This window comes from Entelurus aequoreus, linkage group LG08 (assembly GCF_033978785.1).
Source record: "Entelurus aequoreus isolate RoL-2023_Sb linkage group LG08, RoL_Eaeq_v1.1, whole genome shotgun sequence".
Lineage (NCBI taxonomy): Eukaryota > Metazoa > Chordata > Actinopteri > Syngnathiformes > Syngnathidae > Entelurus > Entelurus aequoreus.
In genome coordinates, this window is record NC_084738.1 from 24,364,689 (window position 1) to 24,388,560 (window position 23,872).

Here is a 23,872-nt window from a genome sequence, read left to right on the forward strand (position 1 = left end):
TAACACTTGCTATAGTGACGATTTCTGACGCTTGATATTTGAACATTCATTCAGTCCTACTCACGTTGCCTAGGGGACGTCAACAACATTTTGATCATTTCCGGTCTCGTAGTCGGGTCCTACAGGCACACTCTTGTCGTCAAATTTGGACATTTTCGGTGTTTGGAATGATTCAAATTTGAGATAAGGTTACAAACGTATCATTTTTTAACCTACACGGAAATGCATTTACAGAGAAGAGCAGGTAATTTCAAACAGGCGATATCTGACGGCGAGCAGCAGCAACACAATGGTTACTTATTTGACCTCCCTTCGTTCTTTATCCTAACTTTCCAAAGGTAAATGTACTTTTCCATATAACTGTACATTTATATCACAACAGCAAATGAATATGGCGTCTCTGACAGATATGAAGGAGAATCCAAAGAAGGCCGGTTTGATGGGAAAGGTCTGGCCAAGTTTAAAGGACGCCATTTTTATAAGGTACATCTGCTAAATCGCTTTATTTGGAACGATTTCTATTTAAACTTGCTTATTTCAATCCACTAAAATTATTTTTTATCTCAAGCTAAATATTTTCCACACTTTTTGAAAGTACTGTACAGCCAATTGTGTTGCTTTTTGTTTGTGTTTAAATTGCCTCTCAGGACAGAAATAAAAATATAAATACATTTAACATGAAATATATTCTCTTTTATTTTCGTACCTTGAAACTGTAAAATGTAAAAGCGCTTTGAGTCACTAGAGAAAAGCGCTATATAAATATAATTCACTTCAATTCACTTCAAGTGTAGGCACGTAAATAGGACCACTCACAAAACGGCGCATCATGAAGTGAAATGCAACATTTTGGCCAAAGAACCACCATTACACGGTAGAGAACGACCCAAAGTACTTTGCACGGGTCCACCATTGAAGGCTGCGCTGCAGTCATTCAGCTTCTTCTTTTTCGCTATCCTCTTGTTGTGGGGAAGACTGGCTCGTACATGCACATGCATCATTCGCAGTTGCCATTTCTACTACAATGTAGCATAGGGTTTAAATTTAATCTGTCGGTAGCCTCGCTATGGAAAAGCTAAAAACTACAACAAAGATGGTGGAGAGAAGACTCATTCGAAGTGGAGGCCTGTAAATAAAACTGCCCACGAAACGGCGCATCCTAAAGAGATGGTCAGAAAGCGGCTTAAACGCTCTGTAAAACATAATCTATGCAAAATTTTGATCAAATTTTATAGGGACCGTCAGGAAGTGGTGATTAAAAAAAATCATAATATGACCTTTCTAAAACTCAAAGACTGACCTCAAGTAATGAAACTCAATCTTGGTATTTTTGCAGGGAATCTTCTCCATGGGACTAATGCATGGAACTGGTGTCTTCACATGGGCTGACAGAGTGCAATATGAGGTAGGATATTGCTATAATAATTATGGTTGTAATTTTTAATGTAATGCACATAAATATTTATTAGCTATAGTGCCATTTATAAATACATGTAGTATTACATACTGTATTTGGTTGTATTGCATGCTCCTGTCCAACAGGGAGAGTTTGTGAACAACATGCCCATGGGCCAAGGCATGTACAGCTGGCCAGACGGCAGCTCCTATAAAGGTGACGTGTGCAACAGTGTCAGGCATGGGGATGGAACCCACAAAATTGGCAAAAGCAAAGTGGCATACCAAGGTCAATGGAATCACAGCAAGAGGCATGGAAAGGTAACATAATAACATTGTTCCGCTTTTCGTTTCCATTTATGTGAATTTTTTTGTGCACCATATACTATTAGCAGTTCAAGCAAAATCAATATTCAACCTGGTTGAGATTTTGAGGTAAAGTTAATTTTATACACAAGATAATGACAAAATACCATAATTAAACCATTGATTTAAAACAAATGGGGCATATTTTATGTTTTCTGCTCACCACAGAACTTTTTTTTAATGCTTTTGTATGAATATTTTTTTTAGATTTGCCAATTGCACATTTTTAACAAGTATTCATAATATTGTAAATAAATAAGGCCAAAATGAATCACATGACTGATTTACTTTTAGACATGATTAATGCAATATTTTTTGTGATTAAACTGCATTCCCCAAGACAAGTTTAGTCTTTTGTAATTGATAAATAATTTTGAACCTAACTGTATATCAAAAATGACATTTTAATCAAATCTACACAAAGATGGAACAACATTTAATGACATTTGCTTTGCATTTTGGATATTTAGGAGCTTTTAAAAAGTGAGCAAGAATGAGCAGTAATCAAGGACAAGGAACGGGAAATATCCAATTTAAACACGTTTAGATTTTTATTTCCATCAAAAACTAGAAATAGCCATATAAGGTTGACATACGTCATGTTGAGATATAATTTGGGTCCCTGGATCTTGAAAGTTCTGGATTTGGGGGAAATTTAAATTAATATTGATGTTTGTCCTTCTTGTTAGGGCACTGTGTATTATAACCAGGAGGAGACCTCTTGGTACAAAGGAGATTGGATTATGAACATAAGAGAGGGATGGGGCATACGAAGGTAAGATATACAGTTCAGAAAATGTCTGCATGTTTGTCACATTTATATGTGTCATCATCATATCAAACAAACTATCCAAGCCTAAAACTTTATGTTAAAAAAGCAATTGTGCCCTAAAAGTGCCCTAAAGCTAAAAACCAAAATTAATGTGTTACCTCATGTGACTTATTACAAAAAAATATTGCAATAATCATGTACACACTTAGATTAATTATGCACTTAATTTTCAGCGTACAAGCGGTTTTACCTTAACCGTTATACGGTCGGTGATCAAATCAATGCACACGTCAGTACAAAAATGAGTGAGGAGACTCCGACTGGTGTGCTGGCTGGCAAATTTCACTCCAAAACACAGCCTGAAAGAACTTTAGATAAAATTATTACCAAGTTTTGTGCAGATAAATGACATGCATTGAAGTGACATTCTGACAATAAAATTGCATTGGTCTACAAATATTAGGGTCTTTTCTTAAGCAAATTTTAATTATGCAAGCGAATAATCACCTGTCCACTACTAGAGTAACTTCTAACAGGCATCTCAGCCATGTATGATTGAGGAAATGCTAGCAGCTGATCACCGTAATCGAACTCGAAGGAGAATCAACGACCACGATCATATAGTCGCCCAGCACTAAAAGGAACTTTATTGTAACTTTTCTATACTTTTAAATGCACACGTCCAACTGTTCAATAATACACTGCTTTTTGCACAACTTGTTCTTCTAATCAATGAATCAATCAATACATTTGTATTTGTTTATTTGAAATGCACATAACAGCTACATTGGACACACCAGATGCACTGCCTTAAGTGTCAGCAAGAAAATGCTAATTTTCAACATCTGTCCACAGGATGCTCATAGGATATAGACTACGTGTTAATATGTTACAAAATTGACATCCAACCATCCATCAGTTTTCTACCGCTTGTCCCTCTCGGGGTAGCGGTGGTTGCTGCACTTGGGCGGAAGGCGGGGTACACTCTGTACAAGTCGTCACCTCATCGCAGAGCCAACACAGATAGACAACATTCACACACTACTGTTTACTGTTGCCAATCAACCTATTCCCAGGTGCATGTCTTTGGAGTGGGAGGAAGCCGGAGCAGTTTCAGACGTCTTGTGTAGAGGTTTAGGTCAGTTTACAGTTTTAATTCAGTGGGAAGAGTGTTCCACAGTCTGGCTTCGTTAGAGGATACATCAGACTGTCCAAAATATGTTCTGAACTTAGGAACCACACAGTCCCCCACTGTCAGAGGATCCGGTGTTAGGTCTGCAAGAGCCTTGACGTGTGACAGCCAAATGTAAAAAGCTTGTGTTTCTTAATGACATCACAATAATGCCACCTCACAGGTTTTCTGGCAAATACCTTGATTGCCTGGTTGGACAGGGATATGACTGGCTTCGGGGCTGTGGGTGAAGTTTGCGACCATGAGGTTAGACAATAGGAGAAATGAGAGAATATCATTGCGTGTAAATACAACAGAGCAGCTTGACGAGACAGTTCTTTTCTAATGAAACGAAAGCAGTTCAAATTTGATTTGACCTTTTTACACACACTTTTTACCTGGCTTTAGAACTTTAGATTATTTTTGTACTTTGTTTTTTTAACTTTCTGGATAATTTAATTATTTATACATACCTTAATTAAATTGTTTGAAGGTTGTGCTTTATTTGAGATTGTTTTATCATTTGAGATTTTTGAAGCCAGGTTGAAATGTTGACGAGAGATTCTGTCAACTGCTGCCCAGCTATAGTTGAATTATTTGCAGGCACAGGAATAACTATGTCGTCTGTATAAAGCTGGCAGTTGACACCCTGGCAACAGTTTGGAAGGTCATTTATATACATGGCAAACAACAATGGCACTAATACGGAGCCTTGTGGCACTCCCATGTCGCGAAGACTAGATCTAATGCCATTGAACCTAACACATTGCTGCCTGTCCTCGAGATATGTTTTAAACCATTCTTGTGCTCGAGAAGATATTCTGAAATGCCATTTTTTTTTAATCAAAACTCTGTGGTCCACATTATCAAAGGCCTTTTTGAGGTCTAGAAACATCACACCAACACCTTGACCTTTGTCTAGACAGCTCTTAATCTGTTTGAGCGAGTAACAGTGAGCGGTTTCTGTGCTGTACTTTTGCCTGAACCAAAATTGATGGGGATAGAGCAGTTGGTTTGACTCCAGGTGTTCTATTAGTTGTTCTACGACTACCTTCTCCAAGATTTTAGACACAACAGGAAGCATAGAGATAGGCCTGTAATTGTTAGGGGTGTCCTTTTTGCCTGTCTTATGGATCGGTGTTACTACAGCAGTTTTCCAGCACTTTGGAAATGTATTAAATCGAATAGAAAGATTTACTAGGTGTGTGATAGGCTCTAACAGAGTATCTTAGTGTTTTTCAAGCAGACCGAACCTGTGCCCCCCCTCCACGAGGGAGAGGGGGGCAGAGCAGAAAATAAATGAAACGGCAGATCAACTGGTCTAAAAGGGGGTCTATTTAAAGGCTAGAGTATACAAATGAGTTTTAAGATGGTACTTAAATGCTTCTACTGGGGTAGCATCTCTAACTGTTACCGGGAGAGCATTCCAGAGTACTGGAGCCCGAATAGAAAACGCTCTATAGCCCGCAGACTTTTTTTAGGCTCTGGGAATCACTAATAAGCCGGAGTTCTTTGAATGCAGATTTCTTGCCGGGACATATGGTACAATACAATCAGCAAGATAGGATGGAGCTAGACCGTGTAGTATTTTATACGTAAGTAGTAAAACCTTAAAGTCACGTCTTAAGTGCACAGGAAGCCAGTGCAGGTGAGCCAGTAGGCGTAATATGATCAAACTTTCTTGTTCATGTCAAAAGTCTAGCAGCCGCATTTTGTACCAACTGTAATCTGTTAATGCTAGACATAGGGAGACCCGAAAATAATACGTTACAGTAATTGAGACGAGACATAACGAACGCATGAATAATGATCTCAGCATCGCTAGTGGACAAAATGGAACACATTTTAGCGATATTACGGAGATGAAAGAAGGCCGTTTTAGTAACACTCTTGATGTGTGACTCAAACGAGAGATTTGGGTCGAAGATAATACCCAGATTCTTTAACGAGTCGCCTTGTGTAATTGTTTGGTTGTCAAATGTTAAGGTGGTATTATTAAATAGATGTCGGTGTTGAGCAGGACCGATAATCAGCATTTCCGTTTTCTTAGTGTTGAGTTGCAAAAAGTTAGCGGACATCCATTGTTTAACTTCATTAAGACACGCCTCCAGCTGACTACAATCCGGCGTGTTGGTCAGCTTTAGGGGCATGTAGAGTTGGGTGTCATCAGCATAACAGTGAACGCTAACACCGTATTTGCGTATGATGTCACCTAGCGGCGCCATGTAGATGCTGAAGAGTGCAGGGCCAAGAACCGAACCCTGGGGAACTCCACACGTTACCTTAACATAGTCCGAGGTCACATTGTTATGGGAGTGCATATAATATAATATAATTTTATTCACTTTGTCTTTGGACACCTCCTCCATGCAAAAGTGATCGGTATTTTCCTGATGTATGTCTTCTAGATAAAGTACTGTGTCATTAAATGTATTTGATAGTTCATGCACTGAATCAATAAATGTCCTGCTTCTTTTAGAATTGGTATTCAAACAGGGCTCTTTATCATGCTGTTCTCATTTTGACCTCATGATACCGACACTTTACCATTATTCAAGTGTACCTCACCATTGCAAGGCTTAGAACAGAATGTTCTCAGAAGGAAGTGGCCACTGAGCTTGAAGTGTCATCAGCAGGTTGCAATAGAGATACAAAGAAACCTTAAGAGTCACAGAAAGATAATGTAGTGTAAAAAAAGAAGATATTTTCACTTGTTGTGAGTTTTGCTGTTCATCTCCTTGTTGAAGAACATCATCCTGTGCAAAGAGTACTGAAACATTGAACAATTGGACTTGTGCATTTCAAAGTTTAGAGAGGATCTAATTCAGTTGATCTGTAAAGCTTACATTGCATTTTATTTTGGAATGATAGGGATCTAACAGTTTTGTAAATACAGCGGTATTGCCGTTTCAAAATTCAATGTGTGAGTTATTTACATTGTCAAAAGTTCAATTGTCAGTTAACCTCCTGAGACTCAGTATTCTCAAAACTAATGCAAAATGTCTATTGCACAGGACACTTTCTAATAGGAAGTTAAAGGGGAACTACACTTTTTTGAGAATTTGCTTATTATTTACAAACTTTATGAGAAACAAGAACAAATGTATTTTTTTTTCTATTCTAATTTGCAATAATTGGCTCATTCTAGGTGGCTAGCAATGCAGATAATAGGAAGGAGTAATACATTCTGCCTCTGAATCACTCTAAAATACATCCAGAAACGTCACCATTGGCATCTCGTGACCTGCTTAAGGATATTATAAACGGCTTCTACATGATACAAATGATAAGCAGCCCTACTAGAATTACAATTGGATGACAAAAATCAAAGAGATCATCTGTAAATACACTAATACAAAACCAGAAAGAAGAGTGTTAAAATAAAAATACCTTGGATTAACAAAACAATTTGGATTCTAATAAGACATCGGGACTCAGCTCTCATAAGAGCAATTATAACAGGTCTAAATACAGATCGTATGATTTTAAAAGTTTTGAAGAACAAAGTTACAATGTTTATGCGGAAGTCTAAGGCTGACTTTCACTTAGAATTAATCAAAGCTGCAAAAGGGAACATTAGACAGTTATGGAAAACCATGTACAAACTTACGGGAAGAGAGCAAACAAGAAACAACACTATAACATTAAATATCAATGGCTCTACTATCGCAGACAGTCTGGACATAAATAATAATTTTAATGAACATTTCATCCAGTCTGTACAAACCCTGAATAAAAAGTCCCTCAAAATCAGTGCAAATAATTGTCATTTACTCAGGATGGACTAAATTTAGAATTAACAAATGAAACAAAGTTAAACAAAATCTTCCCTGCATTATCATAAATTCTACTACAATATCAGCCAAGTTTTAGCAATATTGTTATTTGAACTACTTTTAGCGCCGTGATCACAGAGAGCTAACTAGCTTGTGCAGCCACAGTGTGGACATACTGAGCTGCTGCATCATAATCACCTCTAACTTAGTAAACGTTCATTTTAAATGATAAATCATGCCACTCACCTGTATAATAGAAGTTTGTAGACATTAACTGAGAAGTTGTTCATCTGTGACATTCCTCTTGGACCCGAAGATGGTGGAGAAAGACTTGAAAAAATGCTCGTCTGCAGCATTTTTTTAAAAACTCTGCGTGTGGATTATGAATTCTTCATTTAAATGGCAAGATATGTAAACCCTATCAGTCGGCATCCCACAGAGAGCAGACATTTTTTTATAGTTTGTATATCTTGTTTAGGGCTAGCTATACTGCTACATGATGCTTGTTTCACTTAAGCTGGATCCGTTTAGCACACAGCTTCTAAAACTCGTAGCTCATCCTCCTTTTATTCTCGCTCAAAAATATAAGTTTCTGGATCATCATTTGTCACAAAGTAGTCTTTGTTGGCACTCATGAAGTCTGCCATGATTAGTAGTATTGTTGTTGAAGGAAAAAGCAAACAATATGATGCGTCTTTGAAATTATGCTGCTGTATGCTTAAAATGAGCAAAATATGTAAATATTACATGTAGCTGAATGTGTTTACAAGCATGAACCACTTTTTAAAGTCATGCCACAGCATCTCAATTAGGGATGGGTACCGTTCACATTTGAATTGATACAGTTGCGATTCCTGGTACCTGGGAATCGATACTGGTACTCAACGATACAAATTTTCAATACTTTTGTATGGGCTCATGTAGTAATAAATGTTAATTTGTGTAATAATGAAATCTCAAAATGTTAACTTTTATTTCTTTATATCGACCGATCATCAAATATATCAAAACACAACCCAACGGTTAGTAACATGATTGCAATTGTTTTGCAAAAGATTTCAACATAAAAACGCTTAACTACAAAGCATTGCACAAAATAACATGCACTCCTTTCTTTTTCCATCTGGAAAATATGTGCTGGGGGTACATGGAGGGATGGAGTAAAAAATAAAGACAAATTTAATATTTTTCAAAAAATATTAAACCACAAAAGAAAGTGAAGCAAAAACTTCACATAACATTACAAAGTGCAGTATGAGGAACCAAGTTTATTATGATAACTATTGCGAGTTAAAATGCAAAGCTAATGTCTTCTTACACAATAGGCGTGGACGGCGTGGCTCAGTTGATAGAGCGGCCGAGCCAGCAACTTGAGGGTTCCTGGTTCGATCCCTACCTCCTGCCATACTAGTCACGTCCTTGAGCAAGGCACTTCATTCTTGATGGGTTGTGGTTAGGCATGGTAGCTCCTGCCATCAGTGTGCGAATAGGTGAATGTGGAAATAGTGTTAAAGCGCATTGAGTACCTTGAAGGTAGAAAAGTGCTGTACAATTATAACCCATTTACCATTTACCTGGAGCAGACGAAGATAACGATGTCGCTGTTACCGTCACCAAATGTTCAGGCAATTTGTTTTACTGTGTCGCTGGCTGCAGTCGAGTCGCTAAAGTTGTAGCTGCACATCTAACATTAAAAAATTCTGCACTTTTCAAAAATCCTGTGTTTAACCAGGTGTTTTACCGCAATTGCCTTGATTTTTGCGTCGAAAATATTGCAGAGAGCTTAATCTGTGTCGGCAACGCATTTGGAAAAGATGAGCCAAACTTAAAAGCTTTCTCTATTTGGTATGATTGGGTTTTTACCATAAACATTGATGGGTTGCAAGATTACTGAGAGCATTTCCGCTTTGAAATCCCCTGTTTTCCTCAAGTGCTAACAAATATTCACCACTCGCCAGTGCTAATGCAACCAGACGTGACGTCATGTGCAACCCAGGCAGCGAAACATGGCACCACTGGATCTTACCTGATTCAGTGCCTGGTAGTACCGGCTGGTTTCGGTTGGTGCCAAAAAAGTACCAGATTGGTGCCCATCCCTAATCTCAATGCGATGCAATCTGTACTTTGACTAAGCCATACTAAACATTTTTTAAAGCCATTTCAAGGTAGACTTTCTGTTGTGTTTTGGATCATTCATTGTACTGTTGAAGAACCCAAGTGGGTTTCATGTGGCTTCTCTTACCTATCAGCTACCCGTCTGGTAACATTTATTTTGGTGAGTGGAGGAATAACTTAAGAAACGGAGAAGGCACCATGAGGTGGCTGAACGTGGGACAGCTTTACATTGGGAACTGGCGAGATGGAGTCCAGGTAGGAATTTTGTATTTCCACTCCTGTCATCCTTTTGTTTCGCCTGCTGGTTCTTCTTCTCGGCAGCATGGCCAAGGCACTCACGTGTGGCTGGTGAAGCGAACAGATGGATCGGAATTTCGTCCAAGTAATCAGTACACGGGGAATTTTTTCCTGGGTCAGAGACATGGACATGGAATCTTTTATTACTCTAGTGGTGACACCTATGAGGGAGGATGGATGAGCAATAAAAAACACGGGAAGGTGAATTGAAAAAAAGGCATTTTAAAAGACAACAAGAGTCAAGTTTTATAAGTGATCCTTTTATGTTTAGGGAAAAGTAACCCTCAAGGATGGCCACACGTTTGAAGTACAGTTCATCAATGACAAAATGGAGACTACCAACATGACAGAAAACGGAACATCTATTCGACATGGTATAACACACACTAGACTTTCAAAAGAGACGCCAGCCCTCATATTCTGCTATGTGCATTTCTCAACACATCAGGTGTGGGTGAGTCCACTCTTGGACCAGACATGACTGTCAACATTGATTGTATTTTGGAGAAATTTCCTCTGGGAAAACGAGATACCGAGCTCAAACAGGTTCGGTGCCCGAGCTGTTTCTGATATTTGGTCCCCTCTGGTGTGGATCCATTAAATACACTTATGCACTGTGTCCAACAGGTGAGGTTCGTGCTGCTAAGGCACAAGACAGAGTTTAGGGCTATCTATCGTTTCTACAGCAGACTGGGACAACGCCAGACTCCAGGTGGTGCCTTTCTGCTGTCCCGCATGCAGATGTGGCGCCTGCTCAAAGACTGTTACATCCACCATCATGGCATCACCTTGGCAGAGCTGGATCTTTTTATAAGAGGTGGTAGTTCTCTCTAACCCCCTGTTGTGTACATAGTTTCACCTCTATGGTAAATGAGTCGTATCTGTCATTTTTATTGATCTCAGACAACCCGGACCCAGCTGAGGTTCACTCCCCCTTTACTCCCATCATGCTCTGCCGCTTCCTCAGCTGCCTGGTAGTCATTGCTTACCACATCTACCAGAAGGACATTGAGTAAGTAAAGCTTGTTGTTTTACCGCCCTTTTATTTTTGGTGAGCGCCAACCCTTAGTTGGATGGTTAGGCGATTTTCCACTCAGGGCTGCATCTCCCTAAATCACACGCTGTGCGTAAGACCCAGTGCTCCATGGAAAAAGCGCATGTAAAATGTAAACTTATGAATGACAGAGCATGTGTATTCATATGTAGTTTTACCGCAAATGTATTTTTGGCCGCTTCCCGTGGCGCACGCACACAATTAGTGCTTGTCTCAAAAGACTGGGATTGAATCCGGGTTGAAATCGAGATGAAAAGATTATGTCATTTATGTTTCAATGATGTTAAAATTTTTATTTTCCACAGAAAAATCATTATTGAACCATTTTTTCTTATAAATTTGTTTCAGTACAAAACATGCATTTTTAATTGAATTAAAGTTTGATTAAAAAAGAATAAAGTGTGAAAAAAATGTAATACAATTCTGCTTAGGGACCCAATTTTAGCTTACAGCGGCCCTGGGCATTTACATATAGGCCTTTCAACAAAATCAGTGCCATTTTGAGGAAATAAAATGTATAAATACACAATTTTTTTTTACAGTCAAGCAAAGTGTCCTGCACATTGGTTTAATAATACATTTAAAAGATTACATTTAACTACCTTGAACACTAATTTACATTTGTTGTCACTTTATTTTTTGTGTTTTTGTGTTCCTTTACATATTTGTGTTACTCCTTATCTCAACTATACTTCTGTTTATTTAATTCAAGAACAAAAAAAGATCATTTAGTTCAAATATACACTTTAGTCGTACCCTGAATTTTCACTCAGTCCTGTTTCTATAACTGAAATGTTGGTAATATTATACTTCAAGTTCATTTTGTTTAAAAAAAAAACATCAACCCAAAACAATTCAGTAAAATTCACTTTGTGTTTTTTTTAGCTCATTTTAGGATTAGTTTTTTTTTCAGTCCTGTTCCCCCTCTAGAAAACGAAGGGGTCCACATGGAGTTTGATCATTCAGAGTAAGTTCACTCATTTATGTATCTGCTGATATTCCAACTATTACTTGAAATCTCATTACAGTCCTGTTACCTAAATAATAGTATGAAATATTTGTTTATTTTTGGGTAGAATCCCTGTAATGTGCTTATTATCAACATATGTTTAGCATAAATGCCTCATAGCTATATTTCATTTATTTGCCATGCTACAAACTCACTCCTGTTACTCAAATAAGTTATGTTGAGATCAGGAAGCTGGTCCGAAAATACAATACATTTGTCTGAGTGAGCATTTACTGTATAATGCACAATGGAGCATTATGCATGTCAAAGTTCTTTGGAACATGTTCCTCCTATGCTCTTGTTGCATACAGGCCATCAAGTTACCTTCTGGCTTCTTGCTTCTCCAAACTGCTGATCGATGACATATTTCCAAATGCTATGAATGTAAAAGGTAAATAGAATTAAACATCAAAAGGATATTTGTGTTAATGTTTTACCAAAGCTTCCATTCCGATCTATATTACATTGCACTCATTATTTTTAATAATGGGCCCAGGCTTCCTGTTTAACCCACCGGGGCATGCAGTTGTAGCGGTTGACTATGTGAGGAAAAGTTTGGAGGTCTATCAGGCTTACTGTAGGCTCAATGCACCCCCCAGGGATGACTGCACTATGACAAACCGGCAAATGCTGTGGCTGTACAAGGTAACAATCTTTAATAACTGGAGACTGAAATAGTGAATATAGTATCTGTGACAAGGAGCGATGCAGCCATGATGACACATTGAAAAACAAGCCTTGAAAAAAAAAACCTCTTGAAAAAGAGGGGTTGTCTTATACTTGGTTTAATATGGTACTTTTTTTGGTATGACTTCTTTGTCCACCACACTAGGATCTCAAACTTTTTGACTGTAATTTGACCGTAAACAACATCATAGAAATAATCTGTGAAGAAATCTGGGACCCTGGTAACGTGCCAGCATGCATGGAAATAGAGGTGGGTGTATTTCTTTAATATGCATCCATTCATCCAATTTGTTATGCCCACACCTGCCTTTCTCTGTCCTATTCTGCAGGTTGTATTCCTAGAATTCTTTGAGGTTCTCCTCGGCTGTGCTGAGATTAAATGTCAGGAGGTTAGTGATTTTGTATTTGTATTTTTTAAAAGAGCAACAGATTGATGAAATTTCAATTGAATAATTCTGACTGTAGTTAGTTCTTTACCTTTCTGTCGTCACTGAACTAAGCAAAATTATCTGCCAAACGAACAAGAAAATTCGGCCTGTCAAGACTTTCCAAAACAAGTAAAATTAGCTAACAAAAATACCTTAAAATAAGTATATTCTCACTAATAACAAGTGCACTTTTCTTGGTAGAATAAAAAAAAGACCTTTTTGCTCAATATGTTGAAAAATATTCTTAAATTAAGTAAATGCTAGTGCCATTATCTTGACATAATGATATGCGCTCGCTCTGCATCATGATTTTTTTTTTCATGCTTGAAGTAAGAAATTATTACTTTAAAAAAGTAGTTTTGTACTTGTGAGTGTTGATGACACAGCTTTGCATCAGTTGATATTCTAGTTTCAAGCATGTTTTACTCAAGATAGGTCATAAAATCTCAGCTACAAGCTGTAATATCTTACTGAGATAATTTAGGACCAAACCCCCTAAAACAAGTAAAACACTCTAACATAAAATCTGCTTAGTGAAAAGAATTATCTTATCAGACAGAAAATAAGCAAATATCACCCTTATTTGAGATATTTAATCTTACTTAGATTTCAGTTTTTGCAGTGTGGGTGTCACTGCCACTACGCTAATTAAGGAGTCACGGGTGGGACCTGATATTCAGCTGGGGACGTGTTGAACAATAAATAAATAAAAGACATTTGACCCTTAGCCACAACACAATCAGGCGTAATTTTTAATACCATAAAAATTAATCCTGCATGACATATATCTCCCCCCTCCTGTCCATGTAACCCACCAACACTTGCACAACACACTTAATCCCACAGCTGGAAGTGCAGTTCGCCACCCTAAGTTTATACAGAAAATATATTACCCAAAGTCCCCAAAGTTACATACGCGACATGCACGTACGGGCAAGCGATACAACGTTGGATGTCGCAGCGTACTTACGGTACCGCGCATCCAACTCAAAGTCCTCCTGGCAATTGTCTCTTTTAGTCCCAGTTCTCCACAGGCCAATGGTAAATCTACAAAAAAAGGTAAAAAATGAGGATATGATCCAAGTAGTGGCCCTGTAGAAAAACAATCTGGCTAACAGGTGGTCCAGGTGGAGCCTGACGTCAATTTCCGCTTCCGGCACATCCGATAGCACCCCATGCCTTTTATATTCCCACATTCCATTCATTTACGTTTTTGATATTAACATTATTACCATTATTGTTATTGGACATGCCTGTAACGGTTCATAACAATTCATAAATGAATGACATAAGTATACAGTATATACTTGTATTCCCAGCTGAGCACAAGCTAATTGTGATTGGCAATATTTATATACAGTCGTGGTCAAAAGTTTACATACACTTGTAAAGAACATAATGTCATGGCAGTCTTGAGTTTCCAATCATTTCTACAACTATTATTATTTTGTGATAGAGTGATTGGAGCACATACTTGTTGGTCACAAAAAACCTTCATGAAGTTTGGTTCTTTTATGAATTTATTATGGGTCTACTGAAAATGTGACCAAATCTGCTGGGTCAAAAGTATACATACAGCAATGTTAATATTTGGTCACATGTCCCTTGGCAAGTTTCACTGCAATAAGCCACTTTTGGTAGCCATCCACAAGCTTCTGGCAAACTTCTGGTTGAATTTTTGACCACTCCTCTTGACAAAATTGGTGCAGTTCAGCTAAATGTGTTGGTTTTTTGACATGGACTTGTTCCTTCAGCATTGTCCACATGTTCTCAATGGGGTTTAAGTCAGGACTTTGGGAAGGCCAATCTGAAACCTTAATTGTAACCTGATTTAGCCATTATTTTACCACTTTTGACGTGTGTTTGGGGTCATTGTCTTGTTGGAACACCCAACTGCTCCCAAGATACAACCTCCGGGCTGATGATTTTAGGTTGTCCTGAAGAATTTGGAGGTAATCCTCCTTTTTCATTGTCCCATTTACTCTCTGTAAAGCACCAGTTCCATTGGCAGCAAAACAGGCCCAGGGCATAATATTACCACCACCATACTTGACGGTAGGCATGGAGTTCCTGAGATTAAAGGCCTCACCTTTTCTCCTCCAAACATATTGAGTTTGAGTTTGAGTTTGAGTTTATTTCGAACATTCAAGCATACAACATGATACATCACAATTTCCAGTTTCTCTTTTCAACATGTTCGAAAAGGAGTAGGAAGAAGCAGAGCTTATTTAATCCTACCCCTTTTCTATACATAACAGTTGCTGAAACTTTTTTATTCACTTCCTGTTCTCAATTTATTCACAATAAACTCCATAGGTAATCACAATAAAAATAAATAAATAAATAATAGTAAGAATTTAATAATAATAATTGGTGAAGAAAGTCATATTTCATATGATGAGATAAGTAAGATTACTTTAAGAATGAATGAATGGATGGATGAAATAAATTGAAAATGTTTGTCATGGTTCTTCTTCTTTGTACTTTGTAAACACTTTAAGTTTGAAGAGTTTCTGGAAGTGGATCATATTAGTACATTGTTTGATTGCTTTGCTTAATCCATTCCATAATTTAATTCCACATACTGATATACTGAAGGTCTTAAGTGTTGTACGTGCGTACAAATGTTTTAAATTACATTTTTCTCTAAGATTATATTTCTCCTCTTTTGTTGAAAAGAATTGTTGTATATTCTTGGGTAGCAGGTTATAGTTTGCTTTGTGCATAATTTTAGCTGTTTGCAAATTCACTATGTCGTGGAATTTCAGTATCTTTGATTCAATAAATAAAGGATTTGTATGTTCTCTATATCCAACATTATGTATTATTCTAACTGATCTTTTTTGTAACACCGTTAATGAATGAAGTGTACTTTTGTAATTATTTCCCCATATTTCTACACAGTAGCTCAGATATGGTAACACTAGTGAGCAGTATAGAATATGAAGTGATTTTTTGTCTAGAACATGTTTTGCTTTATTCATTATTGACGTGTTTCTTGCTACTTTATGTTGTATATTTTTTACGTGAGATTTCCAGTTCAATTTATCATCAATCTACCTAGAAATTTGGTTTCATTTACTCTTTCAATTTCTATTCCGTCTATTTGTATTTGTGTTTGACTTTCTCTTCTACTATTACCAAATAGCATTATTTTAGTTTTACTAAGATTCAATGATAGTCTGTTTTTGTCAAACCATCTTTTTAATTTGTTAATTTCTTCTGTTATTATTTGTATTATCTCCTGTGTGTTCTCTCCTGAACAAAACGCTGTTGTATCATCCGCAAATAATACTAACTTTAAATCTTTTGAAACTTTACAAATGTCATTTATATAGAGATTGAATAATTTAGGTCCTAATATTGATCCCTGAGGTACACCACAGGATATATTTAGCGTTGTAGACATGTGTTCGCCTAGCTTCACGTATTGTTTCCTGTTCGTTAGATAACTTCTTATCCAGTTTAAGACTAACCCTCTGATGCCATATCGTTCTAGTTTTTTGATTAAAATATTGTGATTAATTGTGTCAAATGCTTTAGTTAGATCCATAAAAACTGCTGCTGCACATTTTTTACTGTCTATTGCATTGGTAATTTCTTCTGTAATTTCAATTAAAGCCATTGAAGTTGAGACATTAGCTCTGTATCCATATAGGTTCTCTTCGAGTATTCTATTTTTATTTATGAAACTCTCTAATCTGTTATTAAACAGTTTTTTAATGATTTTAGAAAATTGTGGAAGTAAAGAAACAGGTCTATAATTTGTAAATTGATGTTTATCTCCAGTCTAATAAATTGGTGCAACTTTAGCTATTTTCATTTTGTTTGGGAATGTACCTGTTTGAAATGATAGGTTACTAATATACATTAATGGTCCTGAGATCTCTTCAATAACCTTTTTTATCGTTTCATATCAATTCCATTACAATCAGTTGAAGTCTTAGATTTACATTTTTTCACGATTGTAACTATTTCCTCCTGTGTCACATTACTGAGGAACATGGAGTTGGGATTTCGCTCTATGGTATCATTATAGTCCTCAATTGGAACTGGGTCTGGAATCCTTTCTTCCAATTTTGGTCCAATATTTACAAAATAATTATTGAAGCTTTCAACTACTTCCTTTATGTTGTCATTGTTTTTATTTCCGTCTAAAAAGTATTGAGGGTAGTCCCTCTTTGTACCATTTTTAATAATGCTATTGAGGATGCCCCATGTTGCTCTCATATTATTTTTGTTCCTGTCCAATAATTCACTGTAATATTCTTTTCTACATGATCGTAGTATTTCTGTTAACTTGTTTTTATACTTTTTGTACTTAATTTCTGCCTCTATAGTTCTTTGTGCTATACATTCTCTATATAGTGTATTCTTCTTCTTACAAGCATTTTTTAATCCTTTTGTCATCCATGGTTGATTATTCTTTCTCTGTTTATTACTAAGTTGTATCCATGGACAATGTTTATCATAAAGTATTATGAACTTGTTTAAGAAATGTTCATATGCTTCATCAACCTCTTTTTCATTGTACACATTGTCCCAATCTTGCTTTTGTAGCTCAATTTTGAAAGCAGTCATCCTCTTCTCTGTGCACAGTCTTCGAAATGTCCTTTTGTCTTCCATGTTCTTCTTGTAGTGTCCATCAAATATTGTAAAAACTGGCAGATGATCACTAACGTCGGTTATAAGTAGACCACTTGTAGTGTTATTGTCAAACTCATTGGTAAAAATATTATCAATAAGCGTGGCACAGTGTGCTGTGATTCTACTTGGCTTTGGGATTTTTGGATATAAACTGATGCTGTACATTGTATCAATGAAGTCATCAATAGACTTTTGCTTGTTAGGGTTCAATAAGTCAATATTAAAGTCACCACATAAGAACATTATTCTTTGACCATTATCCTTGTAAGTAGCCTTGATCCATTCTTCAAATGTTTCTATACTTGACTTAGGTGATCTATATATACAACTGATGAAAATGTTTTTGCTTTTTTCCTGACATATTTCAATGGTTATACATTCTAAGATATTATCTATAGCAAATTACATGTTTTTTACCACTTTGTAGTTCAGGTTCTTCATCACGTACACAGCTACTCCTCCTCCATTTTTGTTGGTTCTGTTGATGTAGTTTAGTTCATATCCCTCCAAATCAAAATCTATTCCTTTTTTATCATCAATCCATGTTTCTGTAACAGCAATCACTTTGAATGGTTCGTTGATGTGTTCCAAAAAGTTCTTAATGTTGTTGTAGTTTGCATACAAGCTTCTGCTATTAAAATGAATAATTGACAATTTGTTATCGCATGTAATGTTGCTATTATATTGATCATCTGTATAATAAAAACTATTATTACTGATGTGGGAGAAAAAATTTGTATCTGGATCTATATCATTTTCCAAATCCTGGTTTTTGTAATCTTTGTTGCAGAAATTTTTTAGTTCCATATTTTCTTGTTCAACAATCTTTGATGTTGTTTCAATAATCTCAATAAGTGTAGGTGGATGCAATCCTGAATGTAGGTCTTCTTGTTTAGTCGTCCCTTGGAACATAGTAGTGTCGATGTTGAATTTGGGTGTTTGTTTTCTGTCAGAGTCCATTATCATCGTTGTTTTGGTAGCTGTGTAAACTTTAAAAATTGTCCAGGTCCTTGATGTCATGGACAACAATTACTCTTGCTTCTGGACCTCCATTCAGCTTGATGTAGATTTTACAGTTGGTGCTCCAAGTTCCCTGGATTTTTCCCTGCCTTCTCAAGTCGCGTGCTTTCTTGGCGATTCCAGCATTGCGTTGTGTGAGATGCTCATTCATGTACACATTTGTTCCCTTCAGCTTCTTTCCCTGTCTCAGCAATGCCATTTTAGATTTTCTGTTTACGAGTTTCACGAGCACGACTGGAGTGGCGTTGTTGTTTCTTCCGTTCAGTGGGATGCATGTTTCGATGGTATTAATGTCAATTTCAATTTCCTTTGATTGCAGAAAGTTGACCACTTGCTGTTCTGCTGAGATCATATCCATTTCATCTGGTTCACCTTCATTATTCACAGCTTTCGCATAGGATCTTGGTTTAATTCGGTGCCCAGTCACGATGATATCATTCATTCGTTTGTCCTGATCCATTTCATCTATGATATTCCTCAACATGTTGTTGTCTTCTTGAAGGATCTTCATTTGTTTGCTCATTTCAGTGGCTTCATTATTTCTTCTGTTGTTCTGAGATTGCAGATTTTCTATATTTTCCTGCAGACTTTTCACATCTTGTTGGTGTTCTGTTGTTACTTTTCTCAGATATTCTTTCAATTCTTTAATTTCTTCTTTAATTTCTTCTTTCATTTCTTTCATTTCTTTTTTCATTTCTTTCATTTCTTCTTTCATTTCTTTCATTTCTTCTTTCATTTCTTCAAGTATTTGTATTATCACTTCTTGATTCCCATCATGTCCTGTGTCCAACCTCAAATCTTGTTCCCAGTTGTGTTCTGTAACAGCTGACCCCGAAGGTTTCGGGATTTCAATCTTTCCTTTACCTTTTCGCATCGCGGCAGTCACTGACGTCACTGCCTCTTGCTTGTGTCTTAACGGCAGTTGCTTCTTTAGCGACTTGCGGCACTTTAACTTGTTTTTTCCAACAATTTCGTATCTTGCACCGTTCAGAGATCAATTTGAGGTGTCAGCCTGTCAACTTATAATCACTCTGCGACGTCGGGATCACTTTAAAACAGCTGTAAACTCGCCGTAGCTTTTGGTTGCTAGGCAACCGCTTTGAACTGCGGCAAGGCGCCTTTGGCTTGAGTCTAACGGCTCTCCCAACTCGACTTCTTTAAGCGTATCAGTGCCTCTCAACTGACCAAAATCAGATTGAAGATGCCAGGGTACTCTCCTGTGGCTGTGATCGCAAATCAGTGGTCAAAATCTTCAGATTTAACAAAAAACTCCGGTAGCAAGAGCGGAGCCTTTCTCTTTTGCGTCCTTTCTCATTGACAGGAAGTGACGTGTTGCTGGGTATTGTGGCCAAACAGCTAAATTTTTGTTTCATCTGACCGCAGAACTTTCCTCCAGAAGGTCTTATCTTTGTCCATGTGATGAGCATCAAACTTTAGACGAGCCTTAAGGTGTCACTTCTGGAGGAAGGGCTTCCTTCTTACATGGTAGCCTCTCAGTCCGTAGCGATGCAGAACACGCTTGACTGTGGACACTGACACCTGTGTTCCAGCAGCTTCCAATTCATTGCAGACCTGCTTTTTGGTGGTTCTCGGTTGACTCTTGATCGTCCTGACCAATTTTCTCTCAGCAGCAGGTGATGGCTTGCGTTTTCTTCCTGATCGTGGCAGTGACAAAACTGTGCCATGCACTTTGTACTTACGACTAATTGTCTGCACAGTTGCTCTTGGGACCTTAAGCTGCTTTGAAATGGCTCCAAGTGACTTTCCTGACTTGTTCAAGTCAATGATTAGTTTTTTCAGATCTGTACTGAGTTCATTTGACTTTCCCATTGTCGCGTTTGTAACCGAATCTAGTGACTGCATCACATGAGCCCTATTTAAATGGGCTCAGAGAAGTCAACAAGTGTTGTCAATCATAATCACTCACATCAAGTTAAGAGGCCATGCCATGAAGCTAATTTGATTTGATTGTAACTTTTCTACATCACCAAAATTGATAATGTATGTTGCTGTATGTATACTTTTGACCCAGCAGATTTGGCCACATTTTCAATAATTCCATTATAAATTCATAAAATAACCAAACTTCATGAATGTTTTTTGTGACCAACAAGTATGTGCTCCAATCTCTCTATCACAAAAAATAAGAGTTGTAGAAATTATTGTAAACTCAAGACTGCCATGACATTATGTCCTTCACAAGTGTATGTAAAGTTTTGAGAACGACTATATGGATGGATCAATGCAGCCATTACAACGTGCAGTTCGGTATCGTGGCCACTGATTGGCGCAGCCTCAGGCAGCATTACTACACTGGATTACTTGAGCGTAAAGTGACTACAGTATGTAGCTGTTATTTCATGTCGAGAGGGTAATGTTAAAAACTGTAATTAGAAGGTTGTGAACAGTTTTTCTATACTCTAGCTCGGAAATATTTAATTTACAGTTAGTCATTCCTATTTGATGGTAATTAATTTACCATGGTCAGGCCCAGAACAAACAACAGAAATAAACAAGATGTTATTGTACTTTTCTAACATATTTGTGTTATTCGTTATCCAAACTATACTTTGGGTTAATTAGTAAAAAAAAAAAAGATTTAGTTAAATTTCACTTTAAATTAGGGTTTTGACTCAGTCCTGTTATACCTTCTAAAAATTTTGGAATATTCCACAAGTCACATGTCCTCGCAATTTTCCCCCCATAATGTTTAAAGCATATTTTACATTTTTTAAATCCCAATTAATTATTTTCAAGCATAAAAATGGTTAAATAAACTACATTTAAAAATATATATAAATGATAATACTATAGTAATATTGGCCATTGGAGGAGACCAAACCAGAGTGTGCTGTTCAGTATCGTGGCCACTGATTGGTTCAGCCTCATACAGCATTACTATATTGTATTAAAAGTGTGAAGTTGACTAAAGAGTGTTATTTCATGTCTAGAGGTCTCCCATAATGGTTAAAAATGTACTTAAGACGGTTGTAAACAGGTTGTACAAAGTTACATGAAAATATTTGATTTATAAATAATTCCTACTTCATGGAAATGATTTTATGGCATCATGTCTGGAACCACTTAACAGTGATTAACAAGTGACTGCATGTGTATGATCAGATTTAATTTTAAAAAGACAGAAGTGTCATTTTTTTGTGAGTTACAAGCACATTGCACCCGATTCAGTGGAATGCACCCTATAGATTTCAAAACTAATTAAAGTAACATACCATACCATGCCAACCAATGTTTTACTCTCTCGACAGATGTCAGATTGTTCCTCCAATTTAAGACCATGTCTCTCCTCCCCAGGTTTGTTTACTAAAACAATAACTTACTCATGGTTGAAGTATCGTATAATATTGTGTAGTGTACATTTCAATGTAAGGTGGCAGAATCATGTCAGATCTGTATTGTATTCATATAAGAAATGTTAATTTCTTCCAGCAGTTTCTCTTAAATGGCAACAATTGCTGACCAAGGGCCTCGCACTGGAAGCTTGGATTCAGAAGATCCATCACTTCTTCAACCAGTTTTTCTTTCCTGCTGTTGACCTTCTCCAGTTAGCATGATCAGCAACAACCAGTTGAAGAATTACACGACTGGTGAATGAGTTAATTGTACAAGGTCTATTTCAGCCTACTCTCATAATTAAACAGAAGAAAGAAACAACTCATTCTGCCAGTTTATGTAAACTGACGAGCTCAAAGTATTTAACAATGTAGAAGCCTTCCTCTAATTGCAGATATATTGTATGTGTTAAAGTTGAAATGTATAGGGCTATCACAACTAATGTGGATCAGTGGCCTAGTGGTTAGAGTGTCCGCCCTGAGATCGGTGGGTTGTGAGTTCAAACCCCGGCCGAATCACACCAAAGACTATAAAAATGGGACCCATTATTTCCCGGCTGGGCACTCAGCATCAAGGGTTGGAATTGGGGGTTAAATCACCACAATGATTCCCGAGCGTGGCCACCGCTGCTGCCCACTGCTCCCCTCACCTCCCAGGGGGTGATCAAGGGTGATGGGTCGATAATTTCGCCACACCTTGTGTGTGTGTGACAATCATTGGCACTTTAACTTAACCCATTGTTTTTATATAGTTAGAAATATTAACCATTAACCCATTTGCTACACAGAAAGACTCCAAATCCCTGAAACATCTCTGGCAACAATTTTTAAAGCAGTTTGTCCAAGAACCGGTAGTGTTAGCGTCACTCATGCGCACATGGGCTGTTGATCCGCTAGTGACACGCTGCAGAAGCAAACAAGTCAATATGAAAAAAGCTAAACAGAACATTGTTGTGGACTGGACTTTCACAATGTTATGTCAGACCCACTCGACATCCATTGCTTTCGGTCTCCCCTAGAGGGGGGGGGGGGGGGGGGGGGGGGGGGGGGGGGGGTTACCCACATATGCGGTCCTCTCCAAGGTTTCTCATAGTCATTCACCGACGTCCCACTGGGGTGAGTTTTTCCTTGCCTGTATGTGGGCTCTGTACCAAGGATGTCGTTGTGGCTTGTACAGCCCTTTGAGACACTTGTGATTTAGGGCTATATAAATAAACATTGATTGATTGGCCCTCTCAATAAGAAGTATGAGTTAAAAAAGATTAATACAACAAAAAGAGTAATAGGTAGTTAAATGTTTTTTCTTAAAACATGATAGTTGTTTAATAAACACATTAAGTGCATTTATATTCCCTTTTTTCTTGAATGTATTTGAAACATGAATAATTGACATTTAATCGTAACTGAAAGAAATCTAACACAAACCAGTGATTAATCTAATAAAGAACATGTGAATTGTTTGTAACCGCTCTAGCTAAATAACATTGACTGTAGTTATATTTTGCATGCAGTCATGTTGGTGAAATTGTGTTTATTTTGATACTATTTTAATTGAATGGCGCAGCACTTTATCAATAAGTCGAGAGGTAGATCTTTTACTATTGATTGCAACAGAATTTTTTATTACACGGAATCCTTGTTTTTCCCTTTTCTATCAAATTTATCTCTAGAAATGTAGCAAATGTTTGGATGTCACACAGCTAATACTAAAATGTAATATCATAAGTACTACTCAAATATGAACCAGTACAAAAATACTACTGCAGAAAAAGCAAATAATAT

General features: G+C 37.2%; 1 protein-coding gene across 3 annotated transcripts; it reads left to right on the top strand.

The window, feature by feature from the left end:
• On the top strand, nucleotides 1-23,024 carry rsph10b (radial spoke head 10 homolog B). Of its 3 annotated transcripts, none has more exons than XM_062054904.1 (18): nucleotides 1-338; nucleotides 408-483; nucleotides 1,337-1,405; nucleotides 1,543-1,716; nucleotides 2,451-2,536; nucleotides 9,730-9,850; nucleotides 9,917-10,093; nucleotides 10,164-10,266; nucleotides 10,341-10,438; nucleotides 10,520-10,709; nucleotides 10,796-10,904; nucleotides 11,860-11,913; nucleotides 12,267-12,346; nucleotides 12,452-12,600; nucleotides 12,788-12,892; nucleotides 12,972-13,031; nucleotides 22,007-22,052; nucleotides 22,188-23,024. In XM_062054904.1, the coding sequence occupies exons 1-18, from the start codon at nucleotides 223-225 to the stop codon at nucleotides 22,310-22,312; spliced, it is 1,938 nt and encodes a 645-aa protein (XP_061910888.1). In that variant the 5' UTR covers nucleotides 1-222; the 3' UTR covers nucleotides 22,313-23,024. The 3 variants fall into 3 exon arrangements, with proteins under 3 accessions (XP_061910888.1, XP_061910890.1, XP_061910891.1); XM_062054906.1 differs by having other exon boundaries at nucleotides 22,191-23,024; XM_062054907.1 differs by lacking the exon at nucleotides 11,860-11,913 and having other exon boundaries at nucleotides 2-338.
• The last annotated feature ends 848 nt before the right edge of the window (nucleotides 23,025-23,872 follow it).